This window comes from Drosophila simulans, chromosome 3R, assembly GCF_016746395.2.
Source record: "Drosophila simulans strain w501 chromosome 3R, Prin_Dsim_3.1, whole genome shotgun sequence".
Lineage (NCBI taxonomy): Eukaryota > Metazoa > Arthropoda > Insecta > Diptera > Drosophilidae > Drosophila > Drosophila simulans.
In genome coordinates, this window is record NC_052523.2 from 9,228,492 (window position 1) to 9,255,348 (window position 26,857).

At 43.9% G+C, this 26,857-nt stretch overlaps 8 protein-coding genes across 12 annotated transcripts; 3 read left to right on the top strand and 5 right to left on the bottom strand.

The window, feature by feature from the left end:
* Positions 1 to 1,938: 1,938 nt before the first annotated feature.
* Positions 1,939 to 6,238, bottom strand: LOC6727762 (epidermal growth factor receptor kinase substrate 8). Of its 2 annotated transcripts, none has more exons than XM_016175475.3 (7): positions 6,102 to 6,238; positions 4,716 to 5,109; positions 4,614 to 4,658; positions 3,662 to 4,552; positions 2,659 to 3,028; positions 2,245 to 2,585; positions 1,939 to 2,176 (listed from the first exon to the last, which is right to left on the bottom strand). In XM_016175475.3, the coding sequence occupies exons 2-7, from the start codon at positions 5,106 to 5,108 to the stop codon at positions 2,081 to 2,083; spliced, it is 2,136 nt and encodes a 711-aa protein (XP_016034339.1). In that variant the 5' UTR covers position 5,109; positions 6,102 to 6,238; the 3' UTR covers positions 1,939 to 2,080. The 2 variants fall into 2 exon arrangements, with proteins under 2 accessions (XP_016034339.1, XP_016034338.1); XM_016175474.3 differs by lacking the exon at positions 6,102 to 6,238 and adding an exon at positions 5,531 to 5,674.
* A 1,055-nt stretch (positions 6,239 to 7,293) lies between these two features.
* Positions 7,294 to 11,783, bottom strand: LOC6727763 (peroxidase). The gene is made up of 11 exons (XM_002103089.4): positions 11,498 to 11,783; positions 10,338 to 10,434; positions 9,838 to 10,171; positions 9,587 to 9,773; positions 9,218 to 9,399; positions 8,585 to 9,150; positions 8,235 to 8,406; positions 8,009 to 8,176; positions 7,819 to 7,936; positions 7,599 to 7,761; positions 7,294 to 7,428 (listed from the first exon to the last, which is right to left on the bottom strand). The coding sequence occupies exons 1-11, from the start codon at positions 11,571 to 11,573 to the stop codon at positions 7,398 to 7,400; spliced, it is 2,094 nt and encodes a 697-aa protein (XP_002103125.1). The 5' UTR covers positions 11,574 to 11,783; the 3' UTR covers positions 7,294 to 7,397.
* Positions 11,784 to 12,286: 503 nt separating this feature from the next.
* Positions 12,287 to 15,286, top strand: LOC6739736 (splicing factor 3A subunit 1). The gene is made up of 7 exons (XM_016172038.2): positions 12,287 to 12,514; positions 12,636 to 12,800; positions 12,862 to 13,033; positions 13,095 to 14,557; positions 14,614 to 14,786; positions 14,848 to 15,018; positions 15,076 to 15,286. The coding sequence occupies exons 1-7, from the start codon at positions 12,406 to 12,408 to the stop codon at positions 15,175 to 15,177; spliced, it is 2,355 nt and encodes a 784-aa protein (XP_016034340.1). The 5' UTR covers positions 12,287 to 12,405; the 3' UTR covers positions 15,178 to 15,286.
* LOC6727764 (xylulose kinase) lies at positions 15,218 to 18,247 on the bottom strand. The gene is made up of 6 exons (XM_016175473.3): positions 18,027 to 18,247; positions 17,491 to 17,612; positions 16,370 to 17,197; positions 16,089 to 16,310; positions 15,700 to 15,889; positions 15,218 to 15,640 (listed from the first exon to the last, which is right to left on the bottom strand). The coding sequence occupies exons 1-6, from the start codon at positions 18,084 to 18,086 to the stop codon at positions 15,404 to 15,406; spliced, it is 1,659 nt and encodes a 552-aa protein (XP_016034341.1). The 5' UTR covers positions 18,087 to 18,247; the 3' UTR covers positions 15,218 to 15,403.
* A 312-nt stretch (positions 18,248 to 18,559) lies between these two features.
* Positions 18,560 to 20,115, top strand: LOC6727765 (ER membrane protein complex subunit 2). The gene is made up of 4 exons (XM_002103091.4): positions 18,560 to 18,718; positions 18,861 to 19,269; positions 19,398 to 19,554; positions 19,612 to 20,115. Exons 1-4 carry the CDS (start codon positions 18,685 to 18,687, stop codon positions 19,858 to 19,860), a joined length of 849 nt encoding a protein of 282 aa, XP_002103127.1. The 5' UTR covers positions 18,560 to 18,684; the 3' UTR covers positions 19,861 to 20,115.
* Positions 20,116 to 20,219: 104 nt separating this feature from the next.
* Positions 20,220 to 21,776, bottom strand: LOC6727766. Of its 3 annotated transcripts, XM_039295686.2 has the most exons (4): positions 21,701 to 21,776; positions 21,474 to 21,625; positions 20,988 to 21,419; positions 20,220 to 20,923 (listed from the first exon to the last, which is right to left on the bottom strand). In XM_039295686.2, the coding sequence occupies exons 2-4, from the start codon at positions 21,515 to 21,517 to the stop codon at positions 20,557 to 20,559; spliced, it is 843 nt and encodes a 280-aa protein (XP_039151620.1). In that variant the 5' UTR covers positions 21,518 to 21,625; positions 21,701 to 21,776; the 3' UTR covers positions 20,220 to 20,556. The 3 variants fall into 3 exon arrangements, with proteins under 3 accessions (XP_039151620.1, XP_039151621.1, XP_044779329.1); XM_039295687.2 differs by lacking the exon at positions 21,701 to 21,776 and having other exon boundaries at positions 20,991 to 21,419; positions 21,474 to 21,666; XM_044923394.1 differs by lacking the exon at positions 21,701 to 21,776 and having other exon boundaries at positions 21,474 to 21,665.
* A 1,694-nt stretch (positions 21,777 to 23,470) lies between these two features.
* On the top strand, positions 23,471 to 25,032 carry LOC6727767 (ER membrane protein complex subunit 2). The gene is made up of 4 exons (XM_002103093.3): positions 23,471 to 23,631; positions 23,774 to 24,182; positions 24,311 to 24,467; positions 24,530 to 25,032. Exons 1-4 carry the CDS (start codon positions 23,598 to 23,600, stop codon positions 24,776 to 24,778), a joined length of 849 nt encoding a protein of 282 aa, XP_002103129.3. The 5' UTR covers positions 23,471 to 23,597; the 3' UTR covers positions 24,779 to 25,032.
* On the bottom strand, positions 24,961 to 26,548 carry LOC6727768. 2 transcript variants are annotated; one of them, XM_016175471.3, is made up of 3 exons: positions 26,390 to 26,548; positions 25,907 to 26,335; positions 24,961 to 25,849 (listed from the first exon to the last, which is right to left on the bottom strand). In XM_016175471.3, exons 1-3 carry the CDS (start codon positions 26,431 to 26,433, stop codon positions 25,483 to 25,485), a joined length of 840 nt encoding a protein of 279 aa, XP_016022783.1. In that variant the 5' UTR covers positions 26,434 to 26,548; the 3' UTR covers positions 24,961 to 25,482. The 2 variants fall into 2 exon arrangements, with proteins under 2 accessions (XP_016022783.1, XP_002103130.1); XM_002103094.4 differs by having other exon boundaries at positions 25,904 to 26,335.
* Between the last annotated feature and the right edge of the window lie 309 nt (positions 26,549 to 26,857).

The following is a 26,857-nucleotide window of genomic DNA, read 5'->3' on the forward strand; positions in this document are numbered from 1 at the left end:
CGCTGCGCCGCCGCGCATGCGCAAATGTTGGCGCTAGCGTTAGCGTTAGCGTTAACGTTAGCGTTTCTGAGCCGCATATCCGCGGAGAGTTGAGTTGGTAAGAGCAGGCTGGCACCGGTTGCACTGTACTTGCATCTGCTACATCTGTGTGTAAATCAAAGGCTCCCCGGCTGCTTTTTTTCTACTCTCTGCTCCAATTTAATGGCGCTATTGAAAACGTCGCTGCGTTTATGCTTTATGTAATTTATGTTCGGACAGTTGGCGCTTTTGGCCAGGACACTGCTTATCTTAGCCAAGTGTAAAGTGTGCCTAATGCTATTGGTTATTGGTCTTTATTGCTCTCCGGTGAAGACTCTGACCTTTCTGAGTGCCAACCTATGTAATGGTAATGTGGGCACACCGCGGCTGAAATGACCTAGAAAGCTTTTCTTTCGAAAATGTTTCAAAATCCACATTTTGGTTTTATGTTGTGTGTCACCGGCTCTGCGTGACCGTCGTTACGGCTAATTGTTTCATTAATTAAACATTTGGGCCGTCCTAGAGCTTAATGCACATAATTGCGGACACTACTTGGCATAAAAAGACACCCCAATATTCGTGTGGGAATTAAGAAATGTAGTTGAGAAAAAAAAATATTTTAAATTTTTTATAAATAATTTTGAAGACACGATTTGAAAGCTTCTGGCGATTTAAATTTTGGAATGCTATTTGACTTCAAAATCAAGCACACATTGGTATGAGAGCACCTAACAGCAAACAAGAAAAGCGTTTAAAGTATGTCTGGCCCGGAATGTTTGCCGCTGTCTAAATCAATCGTATTACCAAATCTTTAAACAGTTTGTAATTATCTGTCAGCATTACCTGGCCGTAAAATGTGCAGTCGACAAAGTTGCATGGAAAGAGTTAAACATGGCTTAGCAAAAAAGCCTATCATTACATACGTCACATTCACACACAATTGGATCTGTCAAATGTATTACAGATCGATTAAAAGTCCTATCCGTAATAAAGGTTGACAAAAATCAGGTATCGGTCATAACTCGTTTGCTTTTTGTTTGTTCGTTGCAAATAAATTGATTTGTGTCTAATTGATTCAATTTGATCGACTCTTAAACCCAAATAACCCATGGACCTGTTTTGTGCGTGGCGCGTAATTGCAAAATTAATTCGTTCTAATTGGCAAAACCGCCGCAGAAAGCGAAACAATTGGTCATCGCTTGTAACTGGACAAACTCGAAAAATCAAAATTCCGAATCTGTTTCGGTATCTGTATCGAACACATGTTGTATTTTTAATGTTTTAGAGACGGTAAGTACACGTGAAGCTACATATGTTTAGCCAAAAAACCAGGCTAACAAGAGACCGGTTGGAGCCTTGAAACATGTGACTTCACAAATCTTAGTTGTCTGGTGAACAGGCGCGTGACTTACATTTTCAAATACTTATTTCCCCCACAATGAACACACAAAAGAGGTACATGACACGCCACGCCCCTACCGGTTTGAAACGCCCACTTACTTGACTTTTTCGATGCACTCACGATGTAGAATTTATGAAGATTATCACTTATTACTCTTAATCGTCATAACATTGAAAATCATGTTTATTGAAAAAACCAATTCATTTCGGTTATTTCGTAAGTCTTTTGATTGAAGTCTGCAATTCGAACTGGAGTTCGACATATAAGGTATCTGGGTTAACCAATAAGCGTTGCATTAAGACTGTTCCATAACCAGTTCTCAAAGTTTCCTGTAATGATAAACATATTCTTGCCTAATTAATCATGCCATACCACTTTTGAGTTTAGGGAAGTTAAGTTACTAAACAGGAAATCATAGATTTCTTCACTTCATTAATATTTGTGTTTCAATTAAGTATCTATATTACATTTATAATAAATGGGAGATGTTAGAACTAAAAACATAAAAAACTAACCCATTTTTGTCTTGTTTTTTTTTTAATATACGTATGAACACTGTTTAACATAAATGAAGGATTATTACACATAAATAAATTAATGGCATCTGAAGCATTATTGTCTCTCTGGTCTCCGGCTATAAAACTCGGTATACTGGGAGTCTTAGAAGACCTCGTTGGGATTGCCATTGGACTGATCGGCCTTTTGGCGAGCACGTGCCAGTTTGGCAGAAAGCTCCGATGATCGAATGGTTTTGTACTGCAAAATTGGATATTGGAATGGATTCGATTAGATTAGATAAGGTGAGGATATGCCCAAGAACTCACCTCGCAGAAGTTCTTTTGCAGCACGATCTGGGAAATGAGGCGGCGACTCTCCCGCCGGCCAAAGTAACTTTCGATGGTGTGCGGTGATAGGGCGAAGATCTCCTCGCCGGATAGCGTGTGCAATCGCTTGATAATGATGTCCGAGAATCCCTTGCCCCGCAGCCACTCCTCCACCTCGCTTGGCTTTGAGTTCTGGGTGATGAAGATTTCCGGCGTCTTAAGGATCTCCAGGTCCTTGCGCCGCTCTCGCTGCTGCTGCAGTAGACGCAGTTCGTCGTGCACGTCGCCCTGCATGTAGTAGAGCTGGTCATCTGCCTCGCAATCATTGCGGGCCCGCATGGCTGGTAAGAGAGTGAGATAAGTACACAAATCATTATAATATTTTATATTCTTTTTATTTACTAATGTACCCACCTGCAAGTGCTCCTGCCGCCGCCATGTTGCGTTTGAGTGTGCCACTGGGCGTGGGCGTCTGGCTGTCGCTCGGTGGAGGCATCGGTGGTGGAACGGGCACGTTGGGCATCGAGAAGGTGCGCTGCATGGCCTTGCCATTGGCCGCCGGCTGCTCCACGGGAGCGGTATACATGGCCATTGTGTTGCGATACAGCGGAGGATTAACCTCCTCGCCGCCGTTCTCCGTCAAAGCCATCGAGGCCAGCGACTCCGTGTCCCGGCCATTCAATCCGGGCTCAAAGTTGTACGGCGTGAGCACTGTGTGCGGCACGTAGCCAATGTTTCCGTACGAGTTACGGGCCTTCCACCAGTTGCGGGAGTCATCGATAATCTTGGAATCAGACGAGGTATATGATAGTTATTATAAGGTCTGTTATCGTGTTGATAGGGAGCTAAGATCAGGTAATTGGGGAATCGATAAGATTGGTACCATGTATAGTAAACATGGTATACATAATCAAATATGTAATAATATATGATGAAAATGAAAAATATAATCAATGTTTAGTAATTGCATTCTAAGTTTTTGTTTGAGATAGTGTTACTGACCTCTCATTGGTAAGACATCTCAACTACAATATACGGGTAAGTCCCTGAATTTAAAATTATTGAATCTCATATATTACCGACAAGGAATTTTCCTATCTTTACAACCAACACTTATCTAAAGCTTTGTTATATCAGTAACATTCCAAAACAAAAGATTAATATAAAAGTAAAAGATTTCAAGTGATTCATTTTTCACACGTGGACATATCTATATATTAACTAAACTGGATTGTATCCCGAAATAATTGCCTCTTACATACATACGTACGTCAGCGAACGATTTAAAATGCTAAGTCGTTTTAAATCTTACGCAAATCTTAATTAATGCAACTTAAAAATGGGACAATTTTGGTTAAAAGATTTGAATGATAAGAACTGACATTAAAACCCCTTTCGATTATTATTAGTTACGTACCTCCAAATACTCTCCCTTCGTAACCTTTAGTTCCTTATCGTTGGTGGCCGACTTATTGAAGGTAACCTCGGCGATCTTGACGTTACGGCTCTCCAATCTACTCAGCCAGGTGCGATTTCCTAGACCTGGACTCGGTGGCATGGGAACCGGCACTGGCGAAGGCGTTGTGCTCTTCTTGAGAGCAGGAGCCAGGTACGGCACCTCCTCATCGACCACCCAATCGGGAGACCAATCGTCGTAGAAGATCGGGTGATAGGAGCTCTTGTGATCCTTGAACTGATCCTTGGGAACCGTCCAGTTGGGACCGAGGCTCTGCCACAGCTGCTTCTCGTTGGAGTCGAGGGTGCCGTTGAGGAAGGCAATGGTCTCACGGCGCAGGAGGGGATTAACCACCGCCTGCGGCAAACCCGCATCCACATAGATATCGTTGCAAACCGTGACGATGGATTTAAGCGATATGAAGACGTTGTGCACCGGATCGGCTGGCTTGGTGAATTGGTTCTGCAGCCGAACGGAGTATATCAGGGCAAGTTTCACCTTGGCCAGGATGTCATGGAACTCGCTCTCGATCGGGGGTCGCGATCTCAGGACCAGTAGTCCCTCACCGTGAGGATTATGCTGCTCCTTGCGCAATTTTAGCTCGTTGAGCGCCTCGGCGGCATAATGAAGACGCGCCATGAATCGCTCGATGTCCTCGAAGCAGTGGTTTATCACCTGGACATCCCTCTCGGTCTGCTCCTTGTCTATGGCGTTCTTCTCGGCTGCTATTCCGGCCACAGCAGCTGCTATTCCATACTGATCCTTGGCCTGCTGGTTCTGGGGCCTCTCCGGCTTTGGCAGCAGGATGGGCGTCTTGTTGCGATCCACTGTCACAGGGGTTCCCTTGCTTAGCTGAAAAAAACCGTGGGTTTTGGATTATAAAGATCGGAGAACTATTCATAATGCAACTCACCGTCTTTAGATCCTCAACCAAGAGCACGGAACTGACATCGGCCACCTATGAATGATCTAATTAAAACAGATCTCTAGGTGCTGAAAAATCCGCTCTGCTCACCTGGAAGATGTGCATTTCGGTATTGCCCAGTGAGATTCCGGGCACTGAGAAGATGAGGATATTGTTGAATGACTCCTGCGGATGCTCGCTTATAAAAGCCGTGGGCTCCGTGATCAGGCTACCCGGAAAGTTTTCAATCTCCTTCATCTCACTGTCCAGCATCACCAGCCACTGTCCATTGAAGCTCATGAACATCTTGTGCGGCCAAATGCCTCCGGTCTTTTCCAGTTCGACCAGAAGCTTCATCTTCTCCTTCGGCTGCTTGACCTCAGCCTCGTTCTTCAGCTTAAAGGTGGCCAAGTGCTCCAGGGCATAGGTGGGCTTGACCTCGTCGTAGTGCCCATTTGCCTGATTCCCGCCAGGGACTCCATTTTCGTAGCCGTTTTGTGGCATCCTGAGAAATAGGGAAATGGGCATTTAAAATAACTATCTTTTTTTCATTTGTTGGTTGTTTCCATGTAAAGTGCACATAGAATATGAACTGCGCAGTTCTTCGCCCTTCTATTTTTTTGTTTTGTTTTGTTGACATTGCAACTAATGCATGACAGAACGGTAATTGCCGATGAGTAATAGTTGCTCTTACACTTTTTAATACACGGAGTATAGGTTAATTTTTAATAGTTCAATAGTAAAGAATTGTATCTCTTGTTCTGCATCTTTTACACTATAGATGCAGATACAGGACTTCAATGTTATGCTAACATAAACAGTAAAACAGCAAAAGTTTCCAAATGACACTTTAAGTGAAAAATGATAGACAATGGCAATGCGTCAATCTGTGAGATAGTCTTCTGTCTATCACGCTAGATATTTACCCATACTTGACCGAAATGGGTCGGAAGTATTTCAGGGTCCTATTGCCTGCTTTGACCATTCTGGCGGTGTGGAATCAAAGCGTTCTGGTAAACTATTGATTCCCAATGGGCAATGCGAATCAGATAGATAGCTGCCATTAGATACCTTTGTATACCTTTGTATACCATACCATTTGGATGTACATAGGTATATATGTACATAGGAGAGTACCTATTTCACCTGTGTGGTAGCTACCTGTCCGATTAGATAAACGCAATTGGCACTGTGTTTGCGATTGCCTTGCTTTTTCAGTTTGCTGGCGTTATTTTATTTCTTTTTTGCAGTTATCACAAGCCAGGAAATTCTTCGCTCATGAAGCAATCGTTAATGGCAGCTTATTACATAAGGACTCGAATATAAGAGTTAATCGCGTATTTTTAGGCCGTGATTGTGGGTCAATTATTTACCGCCGTGATTCGAGATTTATTTATTGCTTTCACTGGCATGACATCAGATCGTAAGATACAGATGCCTGTGCCATATCTTTGGTATCTTGATTTACGGGCCTAGAAGAACCGATGGATTGGTTACCTTGTCTGCTGCCCACTGTGCTCTTTATTTATTTATTTGCTCTTTTCTCTCGACCCGATCTACAACTCTCGACCCGCTGCGAATCGAATTCCAACTCCAACTAACTGACGTTGGCTGGCCCAGGGAAGGGAAGGGAATGGGAATCGGCGATATCAGCTGGCTCATTAATTGATTGCCTGAAATTGCGATGGTGCGTTATCGCAAAAGCAAAAGTGTGCCTTATCTCTTGGTGCTCATAGGCACTTTTTCAATCTTATCTGGAAGCAGAGCAACAAATACAAATACGAATACGAATACCATTCCTTATGAGAGAGTCTGCTACCTTTGGGCCTTGATTTTGATATCGGCCCACATTGATATCGTATGAAATGGTCAGCAGTTGACCCTGTGGCCAACAACAAATCTGACTTTCAATTAAAGATAGTAAGTACTAGGAATTTCTTTAAGTTCCATTAGCACATTTCTTAAATAGCTTATTAAAAATCGAGTTGATTGGCAAAAAGTGAAAGTTTTCTTGGAATAATACTTAAGTATAAGTTTTTATATCTCTATGATTGTTTTTATGTTTACAGAAATCATTAAAAACAGTCGTATGACTATTTTCCACAAACGGAAATCAATATTACTTATGTCACGACGTGTGCGCATAATTTCGATCAATTAAAATTTAAATCTACATACAACTTATTTTATATCTTATACTATTATCTTATGTATGTTGTCTATGAATCATTTCTAAATTAAGAAGGTCCTTCATCATAAATTAAGAGCTTTAAAGCAATCCTGCTTTGGGTCTGAAGCAACTATTTTATTCGTTTATTGGCCAATAACTTTTATTGGAGCCAATTGTGACATTCTTGCCGTTTAATAACGTTTGGCCACTATTTCACGTAATAACAGAAAAAAGCGACCCTCATTACAGTTGAAAATGGGAATTGTTCAAAATGGAATTACACGTACCGCACTGGCCGCAACACTTTCTGCAACAACTTTGAGTATAGTAATATTGCGTGACTTTAACGATTCGCTTCTGAATTGAGAGTTATCAAAAGTGTCAACCAGACAATCGATCTGTAATTCATGTCTATTTAGACACGACGATACAGAAAGACAGACCGATCTACCTGTAATTCGATGTTCCCTAAGACAAAACGTATAGTTAACAACCAATATAGCAATAAGATAATAAAAATCAAGATGTTATTGAGGTATTTAATGAGTTTTGGCTCTTATAATTCATTTTTTTTTTTGGTTTGGAAACAATCTTAAATGTGAGCGGCGTTGTTTTGTCAACCTCTAGACGTCTTCACAAGAGACCATTTGATTTCTGTAAGGAAACACCGAAAGAAAAAACAATCATTAAGGTTGTAGATAATTTTGGTTGCCGAGCTTATCACTCCAGTACTCAGTATAATATCAAATGGGAATCAAATTGTGTACGGACTGTGACTCAAGCGGGTGACAGGTGATCTATTATGATTTCTTTCCAATACTAACCTGGCCGATGGCAACTGGAAGATATTCTGGGGAACAGCTGAAAGGCCGGAACTCAGGCACAGGAGTTTGGTTCCATTGAAATGGCGATATTGCTCCACCAGTTCAGTGTGTTTTTGGACAGCTTTTTGCTGGTTTTGTTGCAGAACATGTACGAATTGCTCAGCTATAAGAAATGAAATTGAGTGATGTACACCACATTATATATCAGGATAATTCATACAGATAATGCAGCTGAAGGTGGGACCAACGGATCCGTGGACAGGATTCTCAGAAATACCACCCACAATGAGGTCCACATCAGCCCAACTGGCGTAGATTGTTTTCAGCTTATCCAAGACCTTGTTGAATCAATATTTTGAAATTATATTAATAAATAAATAAAATAAATGATAATTAAATAAAAGACCTACATCACTGGGAATAAAGTGCTCAAAATCTTTCCAGCTTTCTACGGGTCTGGACAGCACACACGATTCCAAGTACCGATAATATGGCAGCAGACCATGATCTCTGCCTCTTTGGATGTCGAAGGCCAAAATATCGGCATGTGTTGGCTTGGTGTCCTTGTGCCAGACGACCTGTCAGTTAAAAAAATGAATTTTAGAAGCTATAAAATATGAAAATCATATGGCTTACACCACCGGAGTAGGCAGCGTCCATCTTCATGGTCTCCTGATTGAGCAAACTCTCAAGGATGTTATTCAACTTTTGGGAAGTGTACTGCAACTTTGGCTTATAGATTTCTTCCTTGAGCTCAAAAAGGTTTTTAGTTGGTAGCTCCTTGCTAATAAACACATATTCGTTGTTTCTGTAAAGAAGTTACAAGTGATTAAAAGTTCAAGGTAACAATCTATCTTTTTGTTCAGCAAAAGAATGATAAAAGGAGACAACTGTTTGTAATAAAATAATCCGGTCAACTTGTCGTATAAGTAATTTATATGGAAACAAATTTCTTCATTCATTCTTCATCAGATTATGTCACTTACTTTTCAGTTCCGTAGACTACGTTATCCTTGGTCAGATTTAGGAGCTCATTGGGCAGCATAGAGAAGTAAAATCGAATGGCAGCCACCGCAAACTCATTGGAGACCTCCAAAGCACGATTAGGCTGCTTCCTCCTAATCTCACTGGCCATCTTCTGGCCGAGCACCTCTGGCAGCCATTCCTCAATCACCACTCGCCGATATATGTCCACATTGACCGCCTTGGCAGCTTGGAAGAGCTTTTCATCGCTCCACCGGTGATTCCTTTGCTTCAGCTCGGCAGCCACTTTGTTGTGATTGCGCATGAAGATCGTGTAGATCAGTATGGAGAACGGACTGCTGTTCACCCGCGAATCTCCAGCTGCAAAGCAGGTCCCATCCCCAATCGTTTCTCTGGCGCAGAACGATGGTCCCTCCGTATCGGTGGCAATGGGCAGCAGGGCGTTGTCGAATTCTCCACGAGGAGTTGACCTCAACAAACCGCCTTCGAGAACACGCAACTTTCTCTCTGCCGCTGCGGTGAAACCGTAGAGTTGCGACAGATCCAAGGACCCCGTGGCCTGGTTGAGCTACATATAAAAAAGTAAGCAATCAGTGATATTTTTACGTGGTTTTTCACAATTGAATTCTTCTCACCTGCTCGGCGCCACCGAAATTGCAATCAGCCACGGCCAGAGCACTTCTCACATAGTTAAGGCAGCTGGGCACGTCGTATTTCCCACCGGGCTTGTACAGAATCGGAGCACATGCCGGGTGGTGGTGACGCGGCTGAAGGTTGATCTGGTCACGGCTGCAGCACTCTATCGGTGCTCCATTGCCTGGGAACGGAGAAATCGTTAATAAAAACTTTTTTAACAATATAATTATAAATTCACATCGAAATGGAGTTTTAATATACACCCAGAGCACTTTATTTTGTGATGTTTAATTTAATTTAATTTATATACTTTGGTATTTAATTTATTATTTAAGTACGAAAGGAAGAGGTCATCATATGAAACTCACTCATTGATTGCGACACCGGCTTGCTAAGATCATGCTCCACAAACTGCGCCCACTGAGGGAGGGCCAAATTGAAGTTGCTGTCGACGGTTTGTTGTTTGGAGGTCTGAATGTGATCGGGCTCATACAGCTCCTTACTAATGGACCACGCAGCCGGCACTGTTTCGCGTCTTCCGACATTGAGAAACATCTGAAAATACCATATAAACCATTTAATTCATCTTCTACATCCTGTTTTTCTGGGCGGAACGCACCTCATAGAAACCGTTCCTGTAGTGGCTGCTCCCGAGTAGCCTCCTGAAGGCATGGTGACCCTCCCGGTTTCCTTTGAGCGAATTTTCACACTCGGTTCGCAAACTACTGCCCACCGGAAGTGGTTTTTGCTCCAGATAACTGCGGCACTTGTCTCCGTCGATATTATTAGGCAGGCATTCGCTGTTTAAAACGAGCAAGCTGGACTTAAGGATCTTCAGGGCGAGCTTATTGTCCTTCTTTGAAGCTAGGCTTGGCAAAGTATCCAGGAGTTGAGCGTGCGAAAGGCTGCCGTTCTTAACGGTGATATCGGAACCTAATAGATTGTCCTCCAGTCTGAAAAAATGGTTCAGTAATACAAGGTACATTAAATTTAAATCCCAATACGGAAATATAAGTCGCGCAACAAGTTCAAATTACAGCCAGAAAAGTGTCACATCCTAAACTTATTAACGCAAGTCATTAAAGTTAACTGGTTTTCATAGTAATCAGTTGTACAAACCGCTTTTGCCTATTTACTGAGTCCAACGCCGTTTCTACATATTGCAACCATTTCGAAGCAGGAATCCTGTTTAATTCGGCATTAACATCCCGGCTTGCTGAAGATTCATAAAATTATAGAAATGAATTGGTTAAATTAAGCTCACACAGATATGGGTAGTTTAATTTTTAAACTCATTTTTCATTGTTATCATTTCTCTTGGGAATCTCAAATTCTAGGCGCCGCTTTAAGGTAATTGGCTCGTTTAAAGAAAACATAATTTATATCTACGGTCTAATTGAATTGTTCTGGAATATTCCACAAATTAGGACTTGTCAACACATTAATCAAGACAATTTAAAAGTACTATATCAAAGGTGAAGATACAATCATAAAAAGTTGTCTTTTGTGAATGGTTCTAAGCAGTCGTATTGTTGTTGAAAGTGTGAATCCCCCATTAAAGAGAAATTTACCTGAATACAGTATGCTAATTCAAATGAAATATCTCTGCATCTTACTCGAAAAATAAACATCAATTATTTCTCACGCTTATAAAAATCTATTTGGATCCGATCAGTAAACAATTGTTGATTGGGAATTCTTATTCAGCGATAAGCGCTCATGTATGCGAACCTTGGGGTGAGCTTCTGGAATTTATTGAAATCTTTATCAACAAGTATATGCAAATGGGAAATTTTGAATGTAACAATTTAGTAATGTTTATTACAATAAACAAATGTGAAAACCTGGTAAAAACAAATGCAGTCATTCATGATGATATAACGCTTGAGCACTCGCAGAAAGTGGAAAGTACATTTTACATTGAGCAATAAAACAGTTCCACCTTTCTATATATATTTTTAATAATAGTACATACTAAAGAGTGCGTAGTGACTTTTGAAATTAATCGCTAAAAGACGACCAGCCTCCGCTCTACGAATGTCTTCCTACTTTATCAATTAAATATTTATATACTTCAATAAAGTTTTTATTATCATAATAAACCGAATAACAAGCTATAAAATTAATAGGTTTCTATCTATTTGGTCTACTTTTCTACACGAAGAAGATGTTACGTTTACTGTGTTCTCTCAAAAGAAATTAGCATGAGCATGAGATACTTGACACCAAAATGTCTCTATAAAGACAGAGTTTAATTTAAATACTGCCAACGGACTTACAATTAGCATCGGTTGTTGTCAATAATGATGCTCCTATTATGAAAGCCAGCAGGCAGATGTACTGAATTCCACCCATTACAGTGTCTTTGTTCTGGAACTCGGATTTTTCAGCCACCGGTTGTGATTCACAAAATACCCGCACGTCAATGGGATTTAAGTCACGTCGCTAGCTTGTGATAAGGAAGTGATCCGAACTGCGACTCTATCGGACCTAATCCGCGCTTTCAGTCCAATTAAACCGTGTCGACGGCTCAGCGATTCGTAGACTACTGAGCTTGGGGGCAAATCTCGACAGAATCGAGCCGATGAGAATGAGAATGAGTCGGGTCGTTATCACGCACAATGAAACCTCATCATCTGGATAATCGTCATCATCATCTGGCTATCTGGCTGGCAGCAGACTCTCTCAGCGAATGAATAAAGTCGCACAAACGTAAACAAATGTTATTTTTGTTTGGGCTTGGTGAATCAAACCAGCCGTACAAAGCCGTACCAACACTAACGCAATATGCAAATAAAGACCTCACCCCTGGAGTTCAGTTCTGCCCACGCCTTTGTCCGTCCATCTACAGATTAATATAACGTATGTATTTAAGGTTTAAAGCTTTTATAAGCCATTTTTAACGCTTGAGTTGATATTTTATCCGACAGATTGTTTAAATCTAGCGCCAAGCCTATCGATATGTTGAGCCAGTGGTTCACTAGTTCCGGCTTGAAACTAGTTCGTTTATTGAGTCACCCTAACATGAAAGAAAACTATCGATGGCGGTGGCAACAGTCCGACCATCGCTGTCGGCGATTGTTCCATCCCTATTTCTTCCACCTCTAATTTTCGGCTAAACAAGCGTTTTCTCGTTTCTCAAAAAGCAATTAGATTTTATCAATAAAAGAGGTCGATTTCACCAGCCATGGCAACTTTAGACGCGGAAGCCAACGAGGAGCAGTTCGGCAATGATCAGGCCAAGTCGATGTCGGGCCCAATCATTGGGATTATCTATCCTCCGCCGGAAGTCAGAAGCATCCTTTGCCAAAAAGAAAACAAACTTTTTTCTCATTTCAGCCCTTTTTATCAAAAATACATTAATATAATACACATTTAGCGTTTCCCATACTCAGTTACCAAAGCTTTAACTATTAGATATCGTTGACAAGACCGCCAGTTTCGTGGCTCGCAATGGACCGGAATTCGAAGCGCGCATCCGCCAAAATGAGCTGGGCAATCCGAAGTTTAACTTCTTGAATGGCGGAGATCCCTACCACGCGTACTACAGACACAAGGTCAATGAGTTCCGCGAGGGCAATGGTATGTCTTGGTTCAATTCCCTCATCTTCCTTTTTATACATGAGATCGTCACGCCTTTTAGATGCCGGTATCACTGCCCTTGCCAGCATGAAGCAGCTAGCGGTGACCAGTGCCGCCCAACAGCGCCAGCAAGAGCTTCTCAAGCAAGTCGTGGAGCAGCAGTTCGTACCAAAGGAACCTCCGCCTGAATTTGAGTTCATAGCCGATCCGCCTTCCATTTCGGCGCTGGATTTGTAAGTGTCCACTCGCCAGGAAGTTACAATGGCTGTCTTATTGTCTTCCATATCTTTTCAGGGACATTGTGAAGCTAACCGCTCAATTTGTGGCCCGTAATGGCCGACAGTTTCTGACCAATCTTATGAGCCGGGAGCAGCGTAACTTCCAGTTCGACTTCCTGCGACCGCAGCACTCGCTCTTCCAGTACTTCACCAAGTTGCTGGAACAGTATACCAAGGTCTTGATACCTCCGAAGGATTTGCTGGGCAAACTGCGCTCCGAGAGCGCACCGGGCAGGAGCAGCATGAACCAGGTGCTGGAGCATGTTAAATATCGGGCCAACTGGCAGCGTCACCAAGAAGCACAACGTCGCCGCGAGGAGGAGAAGATCGAAAGGGAGCGCGTGGCCTATGCCCAAATTGATTGGCACGACTTTGTGGTGGTGGAGACGGTGGACTATCAGCCATTCGAATCGGGCAACTTCCCGCCACCAACGAATCCCGACGAGGTAGGTGCCCGTGTGCTAATGGAGGAGCGTCTAATGGACGAGGAGGGCGATACAGAAATGCAGATCGAGTCGGACGACGAGGGCGACTCACAGGCGAACAACCTATTGGACAGCGGTCTGAAGCTCTCGCAAATGGAGAACCGTGTGGGTATACAAATGAAGAACGTATCGTCGTATGGCCAGCCGACTGGCCCCAAGAGAGACAACACGCAGGTGCAAGACATGGACGAAGCCTCTAGTGATGAGGACACTCCAACCACTAAGTTGCAGCCATCTGTGGCGCCAATGCTGCCGCCCACCCACGACAAAGTGGTGGTCAAGAAATACGATCCCAAAGCAACGCAACCGAAGCAGGCGCCAATGCCTACGGATGAGTATCTCATCTCGCCGATTACTGGAGAAAAGATCCCGGCTTCCAAGGTCTCTGAGCACATGCGCATCGGTCTATTGGATCCCCGCTGGGTGGAACAGCGCGACAAGCATACTGTGGAGAAAATCAATCAAGATAATGTGTTCGCCGCGGGCACAGCCATCGAGGCGAGTCTCAAGCAACTGGCTGAGCGTCGTACGGATATCTTTGGTGTGGGCGACGAGGAGACCGTCATTGGTAAGAAGCTCGGCGAAGAGGAGACCAAGAAGGACGATCGCGTCACCTGGGACGGACACACGTCCAGTGTGGAGGCAGCTACGAGAGCAGCACGAGCAAATATCACCCTGGAGGAACAAATTCATCAAATCCACAAGGTCAAGGGACTGCTGCCCGACGAGGAGAAGGAGAAAATCGGCCCCAAACCGGTGGGCAACAAGGCTACGCTTTCAGCTCCGCCGCAGCCGTCAACCAAGTCGCAGCACAGCCACTCCAGCCAGAGTCAACACCACCAAGGCGGCGGAGGTGGTCACCACGGGCATCATAATCCTCATCATCACCATCCACCGCATCAGCAGGCGCCACCTCACCAGTCGCACCACCATCACCCGCCGCAGCAGCCTCAACCGGTGATGCAGCTGATGCAACTGCGTCCAACCATGATGCGTAAGTAACAAATAGTATGCAACTCGCTTCGAGGGCTCAGCGTTTTTATTTTGCAGAGCCGCCGTTTGGAGCTGGTGGTGGAGGCTACATGAACATGCAGCCTGGTGGAATTCCTCAGCAAATTGCACCTGCTCCACCTGTGGATATAATGGAGGAGGAGCCGCCTTCTAAAAAGATTCGAAGCGAGGACAACCTGATTCCAGAAGCAGAGTTCATTGCCACCCACAAGGTAAGTGTGATGTGGAAATCTGTCTAACTATTGGTATATAACCCTTCTTATATCATTTCAGAGCCCTGTGACCATTCAGGTTTTGGTACCCAATTCCGACAAATCAGAGTGGAAGCTTAATGGTCAAATGATAGCTGTGACCATGGCACTTTCCGAACCCATTGCCAATCTGAAGACGAAGCTGCAGGACGAAACTGGCATGCCACCGGCCAAGCAGAAAATATTTTATGAGGTAAGAAATACAACTAATGTTCCGAAAACTATTATTTCAATGCCACTTATTTCTCAGGGAATGTTCTTCAAAGACAGCAATACCATGGCTTTTTACAATCTCGTAAACGGAACCACGGTGCATTTACAGGTCAAGGAGCGTGGTGGACGCAAGAAGTAGGTGGATCAAAGATTAAAAGCATACCAGACACAATAAGGAGTGGGCCATATATAAAAATTTATTTGTATATGGTTTCGCATAAATTTGTAATAAATCGTCAATCACAGAATTTGTTAATTGCACTTTAGTTCTGTCAATTCCAGGAGACGTTTAAGAAGGAATCGGTTTGTGATTTCGGGAATGTACGGAGTATAAACTGGAATGTTACGTTGGGCTTTCGGAGAGTTTATGTGTTGGGATTGGACAGGACGCGCGCCATTTCGCGATATCGTAGTAGCATTGGAGCGTAGATTTCCTCGCTGTCCTTGTGTGGTTCGCATACAAGGCTCAGCTTGTTGCTTGTCAGACTTAGGATATAATCTCGGTAGCAGAGAGGCGTCTCCTCTTCACCAGCCTCTTGAAGGTACAGAGCGTAGGCGGATCGGTAAGCGGCTCCCAGTAGGGCGGCCTCATATCCTTCGTCCTGCAAGAAACATGTTGCTTGAATTGCTTGGCCTTGGAAAACAGTTGGTATAAACTCACCTGGATATGGACGGGAGCATTGAACACATCGGCAATTGTTTGCAGGATTGATTTGTTAACAGATGCGCCTCCTGTGACAAGGATTTGAGTCTCGGGTCCGAATTTGTAGCCAAGGTCTTCAGCCACAGCACGGTGATGCAACATCTGGCCTTCAACAAGGGCGCGAATTTCGATTTGGGGGGAGCTGAATCTGTAAAGCAAATGAATTCATTTTAAAGAATTCAGTAGAAGGGAAATGGGCATCAAGAAAAAGTATAAACGACAAAAAACATGATCACGTTGGTAAAAAGTCATTTCTAAAAATAACTATTTACAGATGTCTGTTAACTGATTATGAGTCATTGCATTCATGTCTGGCCTAAAACAGCTAAGTTTTCAGTCCGACTTACTTGATTACACCCCTAGCCGCGTCCGGGGAACTGGGATCCATTTCCTTATTCCATCGCAGAATACCCTGCACCTTGGGAATGATTTCCATGTCGTTAAAGTGCACGGCCATGTTTCCGAAGTTTCCACGGGGCGTGGAGTCGAGATACTCATTGAATTTATCCCAATTGCCGCCGGTTGTCTTCTTGTTCATTTCCTCGCGGACCAATGAAGCATTTCTAAAACTAAAAAAGGACATTTAAATGAAGTAATTTTAAGATTTAACGTCCAAGAATTAACTTACCATAGAAGGCCCATGAATTCTTCCGTTTCCGTTGGATGGCAGAGTATATGACCCTCCTCCCAGTTTAGCGGCTCCTTCAAGCTCATCATTAAGGTGTCACTTGTGCCCAGGGAAATGGTAAGCCAACTGCTGCCCACCAACATTCCAGACAGCGCCGACGGATTGTCCCCCGTGCTAGCAGCCACTTTGCAATCGGGCGAAAAACTAAAGCGCTCCACAAAGTACGGAGAGACGTTGCCTAAAATCGAATTCGGACTGACCGGAATGTCCAGGCGCTTGTCCAGATCGGGTGCGCACACATTCAGGCATTCTTTGGACCAGTTCTTCTTGCGGATGTCCAGCAAATTCATGCCGGAACCATCACTAAAGTCAATTGGAGCGACGGAGCCCAGAAATAGCGATGAAATAAAACTGCTGACCAATGAGATTCGGTTTGCCTCTTCGTAGGCGTGGCAGCGTTGTTGATATATCTTCCGGATTTGGGGACCCGTGAAGCGTTCGTAGCACTTGGAGCCCGTCAGTTCCACCATGTTTAGTGTGCCACCAACAGCCATCTCCATCTCTAGGCACTGTTTGGTGGTGGTGGCGTCCATCCAAATCGGAGTACGATTAACTACAAAGGCGGAGTCGTCGATTTGTGCGTGAAGGAACTTCTCGGAATCGAGGTTTTGCAGCGTGTTGATTCCATGCTTGGACCAGTAGAGCGATCCGTGCTGCTGTCCGGAGCCACTGATGGCTGCTACGGTGCTAAGATCCGCCTGCTGCATAACCAGTCGGTCCAGGACAATGTCCATCGCCTTCACCCACATCACTGGTTGTACAAAGTATCTAAAGAAAGTTTGTTTGGTTAGCATTTATATTAAATGGTATCTATTGTATGTATGGTCCCTGCTATAGGAAGGTTGAAAAAACTTGAAGTGATGGAGACCCATTCTGGTGTAATAAAACTTGCATATAGTTTTCTTATCTATAACTGCCTGAAATAGGGCCCTAAGTTTTATCGGACAAATACCCCACAGTGCAAGATATACAAACGTAAAATATATTACACTGCTTTACTACAACAATCATCCCACTAAAATCTTCAATTGGAGTAATGTATAGTGGTGAAACAGACTCACTCATTTTTGATAATTCCAGCGTTGGCTCCTCCGGTGGTCCGGAACTCCGGCAAATCGGTGTCGAATTTCACTTCCGCCGCGGCAACCACCTCCAAACTGGAGCCCAGCAGGACGGCTTTGAGCTGAGAGGAGTAAGTGGGGCAGCAATTAGCGATATGGAGACACACCTCGAAAATAACGATCAAACACAGAGGGCAACTAGGAGTCACCGCTAGCGTCATTCAGGGATTGTGAAAGTTATTGCGGCTCTATTAAGATAATGGTGGGGGCCAATACCACCGAACATGAATTTCAATAATCAAACCATAATAGTTAAATCGGTTGCCGCTCGCGTCTTTAGCAGATAAGCGAGAAACGAGCCCCGGTCACCGCAACTGATAAGAGTAGTTTGTGTTTCAAGGGCTAACAGGTTCCCGAGTTCCGTTTGACCTTTTCCAGTAACACCATTCGCACGCAGTTGGCCCAGATGTGGTCGGTTTGGAGACGCCTCCACATCTCAGATGCAAAGATACTACGTAGGCAGTTCCAGTTCTCACCTTTTGCGTGCTCAAGTCGAAGCCAAGAAAGGTTCGTTTCAGCTGCTTTGGCGGACCCATGTTCGAACTGCTTCCGGATCTGTTGGGAGTTGGGAAAATTAAACACAGCACCGCATGCGGCACTGCCCGATTCCACGGCTTTAATACCCGGAGAACACGAGAGCCTCTGCTTTTGTTGACGGTACCACAATTATTTGAGTTGCTAGTGTGACCGTCGCTGGACGAAAAACCATAATGTTTCATGTTTTCGTTGGCGCGCTTTTCAAATGTGCACTTGCTTTAGAAATCTGTTAAAATGAAAAAGTAGTGCACAAAGTTTGGGCAAAATCAGATTTAATGCATAGTAAGTAATTCATTGAAAAAACCTTTGCAAGAACCTAAAAGTATTTCAGAAGTATACTCTTGCAAATACCGGAAACAGGTCTATGTAGAAAAACTTTACTTTAGAATTATATTAAGGTTAAAAACTTTACATTTGACTTAATTTCTAGACTTTACGATATTCGAAAAGCAGGCTGGCAGCACTATTATTTGGTATAATCTAACGGCTCATAACGCTGCCACACTTTTATTTTGCCAGGAAGGAAATCGCCAGTTAAAGATTACAATTAGAAAATTAAGTTAAATTGATGAGATATTTGAGTCCGCCTGAGTGAATATGTCGATAGATTATGAGAAGATGAGCTGGTCGGGTGAGTTTTCAGCCTTTCCAGGCTCCAAACGGCTGCAGACCACGTCAGTGGGTTGCTCCCAATCGTCCGGTTTTCCGTGGACCCAAAAAATGGGGCCATGAATGAAAACTGCCGTATCATAATCGTATGATCATCCTTCCAGATGTGCGGGATCAATTCAGAACGTGGCGTGAGGAGACGGGTCGCCACAGCGAGGAAGTGGTCCAGCTGTGGGTGGCTGTGCTGGAGGACAAGGTGCACAAGACCGGCAACGAGCGGCATCTCATCCTGGAACAGGTGATCATCGCGGCATTGGATACGGCTCGCTTTGACATCGCCACCGAGTGCACCAAGCAGCTGGCCCTCGAGTTCCCGGGCAGCCTGCGCGTGATGAAGTTCAAAGCGATGCGCTACGAGGCTCTGGAGCAGTACGATGAGGCCGACGAGGTCCTGGACGCAATCATTGCTAAGGACGAGACAAATGCCGCGCCCAGGAAGCGCAAGATTGCCATCCTCAAGGCCCGTGGTCGTCGCCTGGAGGCCATCAAGGAGCTCAACGAGTATCTGAAGAAGTAAGAAGGCTAAGTTCAGGGGATTTTTGGAAGAAAGGAACCAAATTGGTGTCCGGCATCCGGTTGCTAGACAAAACTCCTAATCTTGCCATGTACGACAATCTCATAAATATGTAATATTCCTTCAGGTTTATGTCTGACCAGGAGGCATGGCACGAGCTGTGCAACATGTATCTGGCTGAGGGCGAGTTTGGCAAAGCTGCCTTCTGCATGGAAGAGGTTTTGCTGCACAATCCCCATAGCCATCTAATACACCAGCGCTTGGCGGAAATACGCTACACAATGGTGAGCTCTATAACCCCGTTAACCCCTAATGAATCTCATGAAGTAATTTTCTATTAGGGTGGCGTCGAGAATATGGAATCGGCTCGCACTTACTATTCGCAGGCCCTGAAGCTTAATCCGCATAACTTGAGGGCCCTTTATGGCATTTACCTGTGCTGCAACCATTTGGACAACTCCCGAGCCGTGAGCTCCAAGCGGAAGGAGCTGCAAAAGTTAAGTCAATGGGCCCTTGAACAACTTTTGTCAAAACAAACGATTGTACCCTTGGAGGCTGCCTTTGGAAACCTGGAAATCAAATCGAATTGACCAATATAAGCACTACTAACTTGTGCAATAGATGCCGGAATTTAATGGTTCCAAATATCCTCAGAAGTGGGTTTCCAGTTTCTGTTCTTTAAGCAAGTTACATAGATAAACAATCAAAGAAACAATTTTATAATCAGTCCAAGCAACTGTTTTTGGTGGTCTAGTATTGTTGACGGCATTGAAACCGGATAATTTAAAACATTTATTATTGAGGTAGGCAAAAATAGTCCTGTAATAAATTTAGATTAAACGCAATGAACTGCTTACTTTTTATCTTTTGGCTGGCCTCAAGTTTTTAAACAATATCAACTCGTGCCCATGTGTTTGCATCCGAAAAATTAATCGGGCACTGAACGACATTCATAATAAGACGAAGAACATTTATTCTGAAGATGGTATACGTTTGTTTACTTGACTATTCGCTGAGGTCATTGACTCTTATTTTTGTAAAAATTGCTTTAATGCACTAGATTAATTCTCACTAGGCTTGTGCGTGTCCATCGCCATACGATTGCAAATTTATATACGTACATGGAAATAACCATGTGCATATTTACTTGCATAGCACTGTAGGTGCAATCGACGACTGCAGGGCAGCGAGGGCAGCGCTGATAATCCAGCGGACGGTTAAAAATAGTCCAACAATGGGACAGAATGCAATCAGTGGAATACCCCTCCCTCCTTCGGCATAATACTTCAATTTGTGGAGGAGCCGTTGCCGTACATCCGTCCGCTGTGCGATTTTCTGGAATGCTTTGGCCGGAAGATGTCCTTGAAAGTGAGTGCGGATGCGGGTGGAGGCTTCTCCGAATTGCTGGTGGAGTCCGGACCCTGTCCTTGTGAGGAAGACAGCGTCGCATGAACTGCACTCCTGCTGGTCGGAAGTCCATCGAGGTATTTTAGCTGGGGAAGCACCTGTAGTATATACTCGCGGGGTCCTTGGCCCCCGAAAACTGTGCGGATGCCAGGATTTCCCATGCAAGAGAGCTGATCCAGCGCAGGACACTGCCGTTCGATGCGGTGTATCCAGTCGGTTATATTTGCTATATCGCAATTGTTGATCCTGCAAGACGAATACTATAGATGTTATTGCGTGGACCAGTTTATGCAAGATTCGGGGTAACCACCACAGGATCCTTAAGCTCGGCAAGTAGGGAAAAGTGTTTATGTCCAGGTTTACGTTGCGGTCCAGGATTAAAGTGTCCAGATCCTCGAAAAAGGAGAGAAATCTCAGATTTCGGAAATCATTGTGACTTAAATCGAGAAACTTGGTCTGCGCTGCGAATTTGTCGGCCAGTCGCCGGGGAATTGTCTTCAGGTTCTCATAGGCCAGCGAAATGCGCCCGTTGTCCTCCAGGATGCTTTCCGTAAATGAAACATCTTCACTTGGACCACTGCTGATGGAAATGTTGCCGCTAAAGGAGTACGGATTCGGCGTAATCATCTTCCCCTCGTTGGGTTCGGTCAGCAGAACGTCGTTATATTCGTAGTTCAAGCTCTCCAGCGACTGGATATTGGCACAATTCCTGAGCACCTCCGTTAGGCAGGGATTCGACGGGCTGGAAGCGGGATATTATGGCCAAAACGTGGATTTTTGGATGCCTATCTATTACCTGTCTTCGGAGTTGGAGCGTTCAGAGGTCGATGTTGCAGACATAACGGCGTAGATCTACATAACTGGCAGCTGATCCTAATCTCGGTGCATTCCAATCGGGATCGGGACTCCGCCGGATGGTATTTATTTTGGTCCAACGTCTGCGGTAGACTGAGGGAAAAATGACACTTGACTCTCGCTCCGCGCAGATTATCTGGATCTTCCGCTCCCCAAGCAAACACATACCCGAATATGTGAGTGTATTGAAACAATTGTCATCTCGGTGGTCACAATCACCCAACGCACTCAAAGTACACTCGAAGAAAGCACTGTTGGAAATTTAAATAGGTTACGAATCTTTACTACCCCAATTTTATAGTAATTCAATTATAATTTCCCATTTAACGTTTTTTTTTTTTCGTTTAACGTTTTTTTTTTCTGTGTAAAATTACTCGTTCAGATTAGTAAGTGTGAATGCTCATACATATGTACTTGCAAGTCGAGAACAACAAAGTAAGGTATGAGGAAGAAATCTCTATTGTTTTTCCTTTGTTGATGCTGATACTCTTCCATGGAATTATCTACGAAGATGGTGTGTTAGTTTTGCTGAACGCTTGGTATACTATTTAGATATTGGTTTACCGAACTACTTATCAAGTTGGGAGTACTTTCGGTAAGAGGGTTTAAGGTGTTCTTTCTTATCTCTTTTATCAAACTCAGGAACTTTGTATTACCTTACGTGGCTGGGAACAATTGGTGTATGTTATTTCGCTGGATATAATATATGTATAATATAGCTAAATAATAATAGCTCCTTGCAATATAAATCAGTTTTATTTACTTGTTTCTTCATTTAGAGTTCAGTTGACCGATTGTGCTGATTTCGACATGCAGGCGGAAACAGAAGGAAAACGTGAAAATATGTTGATTATGTGACTTTAATCTAGTCTTACAGCACGGCCCCAGTTATGTTTATTTTTATTTAGCTGGTTATCAAAGTTTACTATTAATGGGCTTGACTGTAGTTACACCTTACACACTGATCGTAACTGTCTAGGCTCGATTCACTCATTCATTAAGTTAATTTACCCACGAGCTCTCCCAGTCGAGAGAGACCAAACGGCAGCACTAGTAGGCGATTCCACTAGACGATATAGTTGTACTCGGAGGGGCGAGCCCCCGGCGGACTTTCGCTCTCAGCAATACCGCTCGTAAAGCTGCCTGGTACTATGTTACTCTGGTCTGGTCTCGTACCGCTGGGGCTGGAATGGAGCACGGCGAGTGGGCCAGTGTCGGCAGTCAGCTCCACGCTCTAGACCCCAATAGTTCGGCGCGGCCTACACGCGGCAAAAGCTCAGCAAGATCGATCCGAATTAAGTCGAATCGAAAGTGTTAATGATGTTATGTGGAACAATTTAATTTTAAGAATTGTTTTGCCTCGTAAATAACATAAATTGTTGAAAAACTGACAAGGGAGAACTCTTCCGATAGGGGGAGTGCGTGGGAGAAATTTCGAAACTTCTTTGTCACATATTTTTGTATCAAATTTTTTTGTAGGACTATTATAACAAAATAACTTTAAAAAATAATTCATATATACTAAATTTAGTAAGACATATGACTCTCTTAATTATCCAATAGGAATCTAAACTTATTAGGTTTCCCGGTTGATCTTTTGAATTGGACTTTAAGTTATTTGAATGGCAGGACGCAAATGGTACTCTATAAAAATGTTTTTTCTTGTACCGATCTTGTACATATCTGGCGTACCACGAGGGAGGCACCTAGGTGCGCTCAATTTTACCGTATTTATCCTATTTATGACCTATCTACCCTCAGTTATAATACCTTCTCGTTTACTTATGTATGCAGATGAGAGGAAATGATATATATAATTTATTGGGACAGGGACGCCTTACTTTACAAACTTATCAACAAATCAAGAATATCGTATTACTGTAGATTAAAGTGTTACGATATTCAAAAAGCAGGTTGGCAGCGCCACGCCACTGTTATTTGGTATAATCTAACGGCTCATTACGCTGCCACACTTTTATTCTGCCAGGAAGGAAATCGCCAGTTAAAGATTACAATTAGAAAATTAAGTTAAATTGATGAGATATTTGAGTCCGCGTAAGTGAACATGTCGCTAGATTATGAGAAGATGAGCTGGACGGGTGAGTTTTAAGCCTTTCCAGGCTCCAAAGGGGTGCAGACCACGTCAGTGGGTTGCTCCCAATCGTCCGGTTTTCCGTGGACCCAAAAAATGGGGCCATGAATGAAAAGTGCCGTATCATAATCGTATGATCATCCTTCCAGATGTGCGGGATCAATTCAGAACGTGGCGTGAGGAGACGGGTCGCCACAGCGAGGAGGTGGTCCAGCTGTGGGTTGCTGTGCTGGAGGACAAGGTGCACAAGACCGGCAACGAGCGGCATCTCATCCTGGAGCAGGTGATCATCGCGGCGTTGGATACGGCTCGCTTTGACATCGCCACCGAGTGCACCAAGCAGCTGGCCCTCGAGTTCCCGGGCAGCCTGCGCGTGATGAAGTTCAAAGCGATGCGCTACGAGGCTCTGGAGCAGTACGATGAGGCCGACGAGGTCCTGGACGCAATCATTGCTAAGGACGAGACAAATGCCGCGCCCAGGAAGCGCAAGATTGCCATCCTCAAGGCCCGTGGTCGTCGCCTGGAGGCCATCAAGGAGCTCAACGAGTATCTGAAGAAGTAAGGAGGCTAAGTTTAGGGTATTTTTGGAAGAAAGGAACCAAATTGTTTTCCGGCATCCGGTTGCTAGACATAACTTCTTATCTTATCATGTACGACAATCTCATAAATATGTAATATTCCTTCAGGTTTATGTCTGACCAGGAGGCATGGCACGAGCTGTGCAACATGTATCTGGCTGAGGGCGAGTTTGGCAAAGCTGCCTTCTGCATGGAGGAGGTTTTGCTGCACAATCCCCATAGCCATCTAATACACCAGCGCTTGGCAGAAATACGCTACACAATGGTGAGCTATATAACCTCGCTAACCCCTAATGAAGCCCATCTCATGAAGTAATTTCCTTTCAGGGTGGCGTCGAGAATATGGAATCGGCTCGCACTTACTATTCGCAGGCCCTGAAGCTTAATCCGCATAACTTGAGGGCCCTTTATGGCATTTACCTGTGCTGCAACCATTTGGACAACTCCCGAGCTGTAAGCTCCAAGCGGAAGGAGCTGCAAAAGTTAAGTCAATGGGCCCTTGAACAACTTTTGTCAAAACAAACGATTGTACCCTTGGAGGCTGCCTTTGGAAACCTGGAAATCAAATCGAATTGACCAATATAAGCACTACTAATTTGTGCAATAGATGCCAGAATGTAATGGTTCCAAATATTCTCAGAAGTGGGTTTCCAGTTTCTGTTCTTTACGCAAGTTACATAGATAAACAATCAAAGAAACAATTTTATAGTCAGTCCAAGCACTGTTTTTGGTGGTCTAGTATTGTTGACGGCATTAAAACCAGATAATTTAAAACATTTATTATTGAGGTAGGCAAAAATAGTCCTGTAATAAATTTAGATTAAACGCAATGAACTGCATACTTTTTATCTTTTGGCTGGACTCAAGTTTTTAAACAATATGAACTCGTGCCCATGTGTTTGCATCCGTAAAATTAATCGGGCACTGAACGACATCCAGAATGAGACGAAGAACATTTATTCTGAAGATGGTGCCTATTGTATACGTTTGTTTACTTGACTATTCGCTGAGGTCATTGACTCTTATTATTGTAAAAATTGCTTTAATGCACTAGATTAATTCTCACTAGGCTTGTGCGTGTCCATCGCCTTACGATTGCAAATTTATATACGTACATGGAAATAACCAAGTGCATATTTACTTGCATAGCACTGTAGGTGCAATCGACGACTGCATGGCAGCGAGGGCAGCGCTGATAATCCAGCGGACGGTTAAAAATAGTCCAACAATGGGACAGAATGCAATCAGTGGAATACCCCTCCCTCCTTCGGCATAATACTTCAATTTGTGGAGGAGCCGTTGCCGTACATCCGTCCGCTGTGCGATTTTCTGGAATGCTTTGGCCGGAAGATGTCCTTGAAAGTGAGTGCGGATGCGGGTGGAGGCTTCTCCGAATTGCTGGTGGAGTCCGGACCCTGTCCTTGTGAGGAAGACAGCGTCGCATGAACTGCACTCCTGCTGGTCGGAAGTCCATCGAGGTATTTTAGCTGGGGAAGCACCTGTAGTATATACTCGCGGGGTCCTTGGCCCCCGAAAACTGTGCGGATGCCAGGATTTCCCATGCAAGAGAGCTGATCCAGCGCAGGACACTGCCGTTCGATGCGGTGTATCCAGTCAGTTATATTTGCTATATCGCAATTGTTGATCCTGCAAGACGAATATTGTTATTGGATCGCTTTATGCAAGATTCAGGGTAATCACCACAGGATCCTTAAGCTCGGCAAGTAGGGAAAAGTGTTTATGTCCAAGTTTACGTTGCGGTCCAGGATTAAAGTGTCCAGATCCTCGAAAAAGGAGAGAAATCTCAGATTTCGGAAATCATTGTGACTTAAATCGAGAAACTTGGTCTGCGCTGCGAATTTGTCGGCCAGTCGCCGCGGAATTGTCTTCAGGTTCTCATAGGCCAGCGAAATGCGTCCGTTGTCCTCCAGGATGCTTTCCGTAAATGAAACATCTTCACTTGGACCACTGCTGATGGAAATGTTGCCGCTAAAGGAGTATGGATTCGGCGTAATCATCTTCCCCTCGTTGTCTTCGGTCAGCAGAACGTCGTTATATTCGTAGTTCAAGCTCTCCAGCGACTGGATATTGGCACAATTCCTGAGCACCTCCGTTAGGCAGGGATTCGACGGGCTGGAAGCGGGATATTATGGCCAAAACGTGGATTTTTGGATGCCTATCTACTACCTGTCTTCGGAGTTGGAGCGTTCAGAGGTCGATGTTCCAGACATAACGGCGTAGATCTACATAACTGGCAGCTGATCGGGATCGGGACTCCGCCGGATGGTATTTATTTTGGTCCAACGTCTGTGGTAGACTGAGGGAAGAATGACACTTGACTCTCGCTCCGCGCAGATTATCTGGATCTTCCGCTCCCCAAGCAAACACATACCCGAATATGTGAGTGTATTGAAACAATTGTCATCTCGGTGGTCACAATCACCCAACGCACTCAAAGTACACTCGAAGAAAGCACTGTTGGAAATTTAAATAGGTTACGAATCTTTACTACCCCAATTTTATAGTAATTCAATTATAATTTCCCATTTAACGTTTTTTTTTTTTCGTTTAACGTTTTTTTTTTCTGTGTAAAATTACTCGTTCAGATTAGTAAGTGTGAATGCACATACATATGTACTTGCAAGTCGAGAACAA

What these genes read in the sequence shown, in the direction of transcription:
- LOC6727762 (XM_016175474.3), bottom strand. Translation starts at nt 5,589, where the DNA reads ATGGTCAAAGCAGGCAATAGGACCCTGAAATACTTCCGACCCATTTCG. An exon ending in CGAAGGGAGAGTATTTGGAG is followed by an intron (nt 3,029 to 3,661) that starts GTACGTAACTAA and finishes TCTGATTCCAAG; the next exon opens with ATTATCGATGACTCCCGCAA. An exon ending in GGCGGCAGGAGCACTTGCAG is followed by an intron (nt 2,586 to 2,658) that starts GTGGGTACATTA and finishes CTCTCTTACCAG; the next exon opens with CCATGCGGGCCCGCAATGAT.
- LOC6727763 (XM_002103089.4), bottom strand. Translation starts at nt 11,573, where the DNA reads ATGGGTGGAATTCAGTACATCTGCCTGCTGGCTTTCATAATAGGAGCA. An exon ending in GCCGGTGTCGCAATCAATGA is followed by an intron (nt 9,400 to 9,586) that starts GTGAGTTTCATA and finishes CTCCGTTCCCAG; the next exon opens with GCAATGGAGCACCGATAGAG. An exon ending in ATTTCGGTGGCGCCGAGCAG is followed by an intron (nt 9,151 to 9,217) that starts GTGAGAAGAATT and finishes TTTTATATGTAG; the next exon opens with CTCAACCAGGCCACGGGGTC.
- LOC6739736 (XM_016172038.2), top strand. Translation starts at nt 12,406, where the DNA reads ATGGCAACTTTAGACGCGGAAGCCAACGAGGAGCAGTTCGGCAATGAT. An exon ending in TGAGTTCCGCGAGGGCAATG is followed by an intron (nt 12,801 to 12,861) that starts GTATGTCTTGGT and finishes CACGCCTTTTAG; the next exon opens with ATGCCGGTATCACTGCCCTT. An exon ending in AGCAGAAAATATTTTATGAG is followed by an intron (nt 15,019 to 15,075) that starts GTAAGAAATACA and finishes CTTATTTCTCAG; the next exon opens with GGAATGTTCTTCAAAGACAG.
- LOC6727764 (XM_016175473.3), bottom strand. Translation starts at nt 18,086, where the DNA reads ATGGGTCCGCCAAAGCAGCTGAAACGAACCTTTCTTGGCTTCGACTTG. An exon ending in TCGACTTGAGCACGCAAAAG is followed by an intron (nt 17,613 to 18,026) that starts GTGAGAACTGGA and finishes TACTCCTCTCAG; the next exon opens with CTCAAAGCCGTCCTGCTGGG. An exon ending in GCGGCTAGGGGTGTAATCAA is followed by an intron (nt 15,890 to 16,088) that starts GTAAGTCGGACT and finishes TTTGCTTTACAG; the next exon opens with ATTCAGCTCCCCCCAAATCG.
- LOC6727765 (XM_002103091.4), top strand. Translation starts at nt 18,685, where the DNA reads ATGTCGATAGATTATGAGAAGATGAGCTGGTCGG. An exon ending in TGAGAAGATGAGCTGGTCGG is followed by an intron (nt 18,719 to 18,860) that starts GTGAGTTTTCAG and finishes TCATCCTTCCAG; the next exon opens with ATGTGCGGGATCAATTCAGA. An exon ending in CGGAAATACGCTACACAATG is followed by an intron (nt 19,555 to 19,611) that starts GTGAGCTCTATA and finishes ATTTTCTATTAG; the next exon opens with GGTGGCGTCGAGAATATGGA.
- LOC6727766 (XM_039295686.2), bottom strand. Translation starts at nt 21,517, where the DNA reads ATGTCTGCAACATCGACCTCTGAACGCTCCAACTCCGAAGACAG. An exon ending in CGCTCCAACTCCGAAGACAG is followed by an intron (nt 21,420 to 21,473) that starts GTAATAGATAGG and finishes TCCCGCTTCCAG; the next exon opens with CCCGTCGAATCCCTGCCTAA. An exon ending in CCGAGCTTAAGGATCCTGTG is followed by an intron (nt 20,924 to 20,987) that starts GTGGTTACCCCG and finishes TTCGTCTTGCAG; the next exon opens with GATCAACAATTGCGATATAG.
- LOC6727767 (XM_002103093.3), top strand. Translation starts at nt 23,598, where the DNA reads ATGTCGCTAGATTATGAGAAGATGAGCTGGACGG. An exon ending in TGAGAAGATGAGCTGGACGG is followed by an intron (nt 23,632 to 23,773) that starts GTGAGTTTTAAG and finishes TCATCCTTCCAG; the next exon opens with ATGTGCGGGATCAATTCAGA. An exon ending in CAGAAATACGCTACACAATG is followed by an intron (nt 24,468 to 24,529) that starts GTGAGCTATATA and finishes ATTTCCTTTCAG; the next exon opens with GGTGGCGTCGAGAATATGGA.
- LOC6727768 (XM_002103094.4), bottom strand. Translation starts at nt 26,433, where the DNA reads ATGTCTGGAACATCGACCTCTGAACGCTCCAACTCCGAAGACAG. An exon ending in CGCTCCAACTCCGAAGACAG is followed by an intron (nt 26,336 to 26,389) that starts GTAGTAGATAGG and finishes TCCCGCTTCCAG; the next exon opens with CCCGTCGAATCCCTGCCTAA. An exon ending in CCGAGCTTAAGGATCCTGTG is followed by an intron (nt 25,850 to 25,903) that starts GTGATTACCCTG and finishes TTCGTCTTGCAG; the next exon opens with GATCAACAATTGCGATATAG.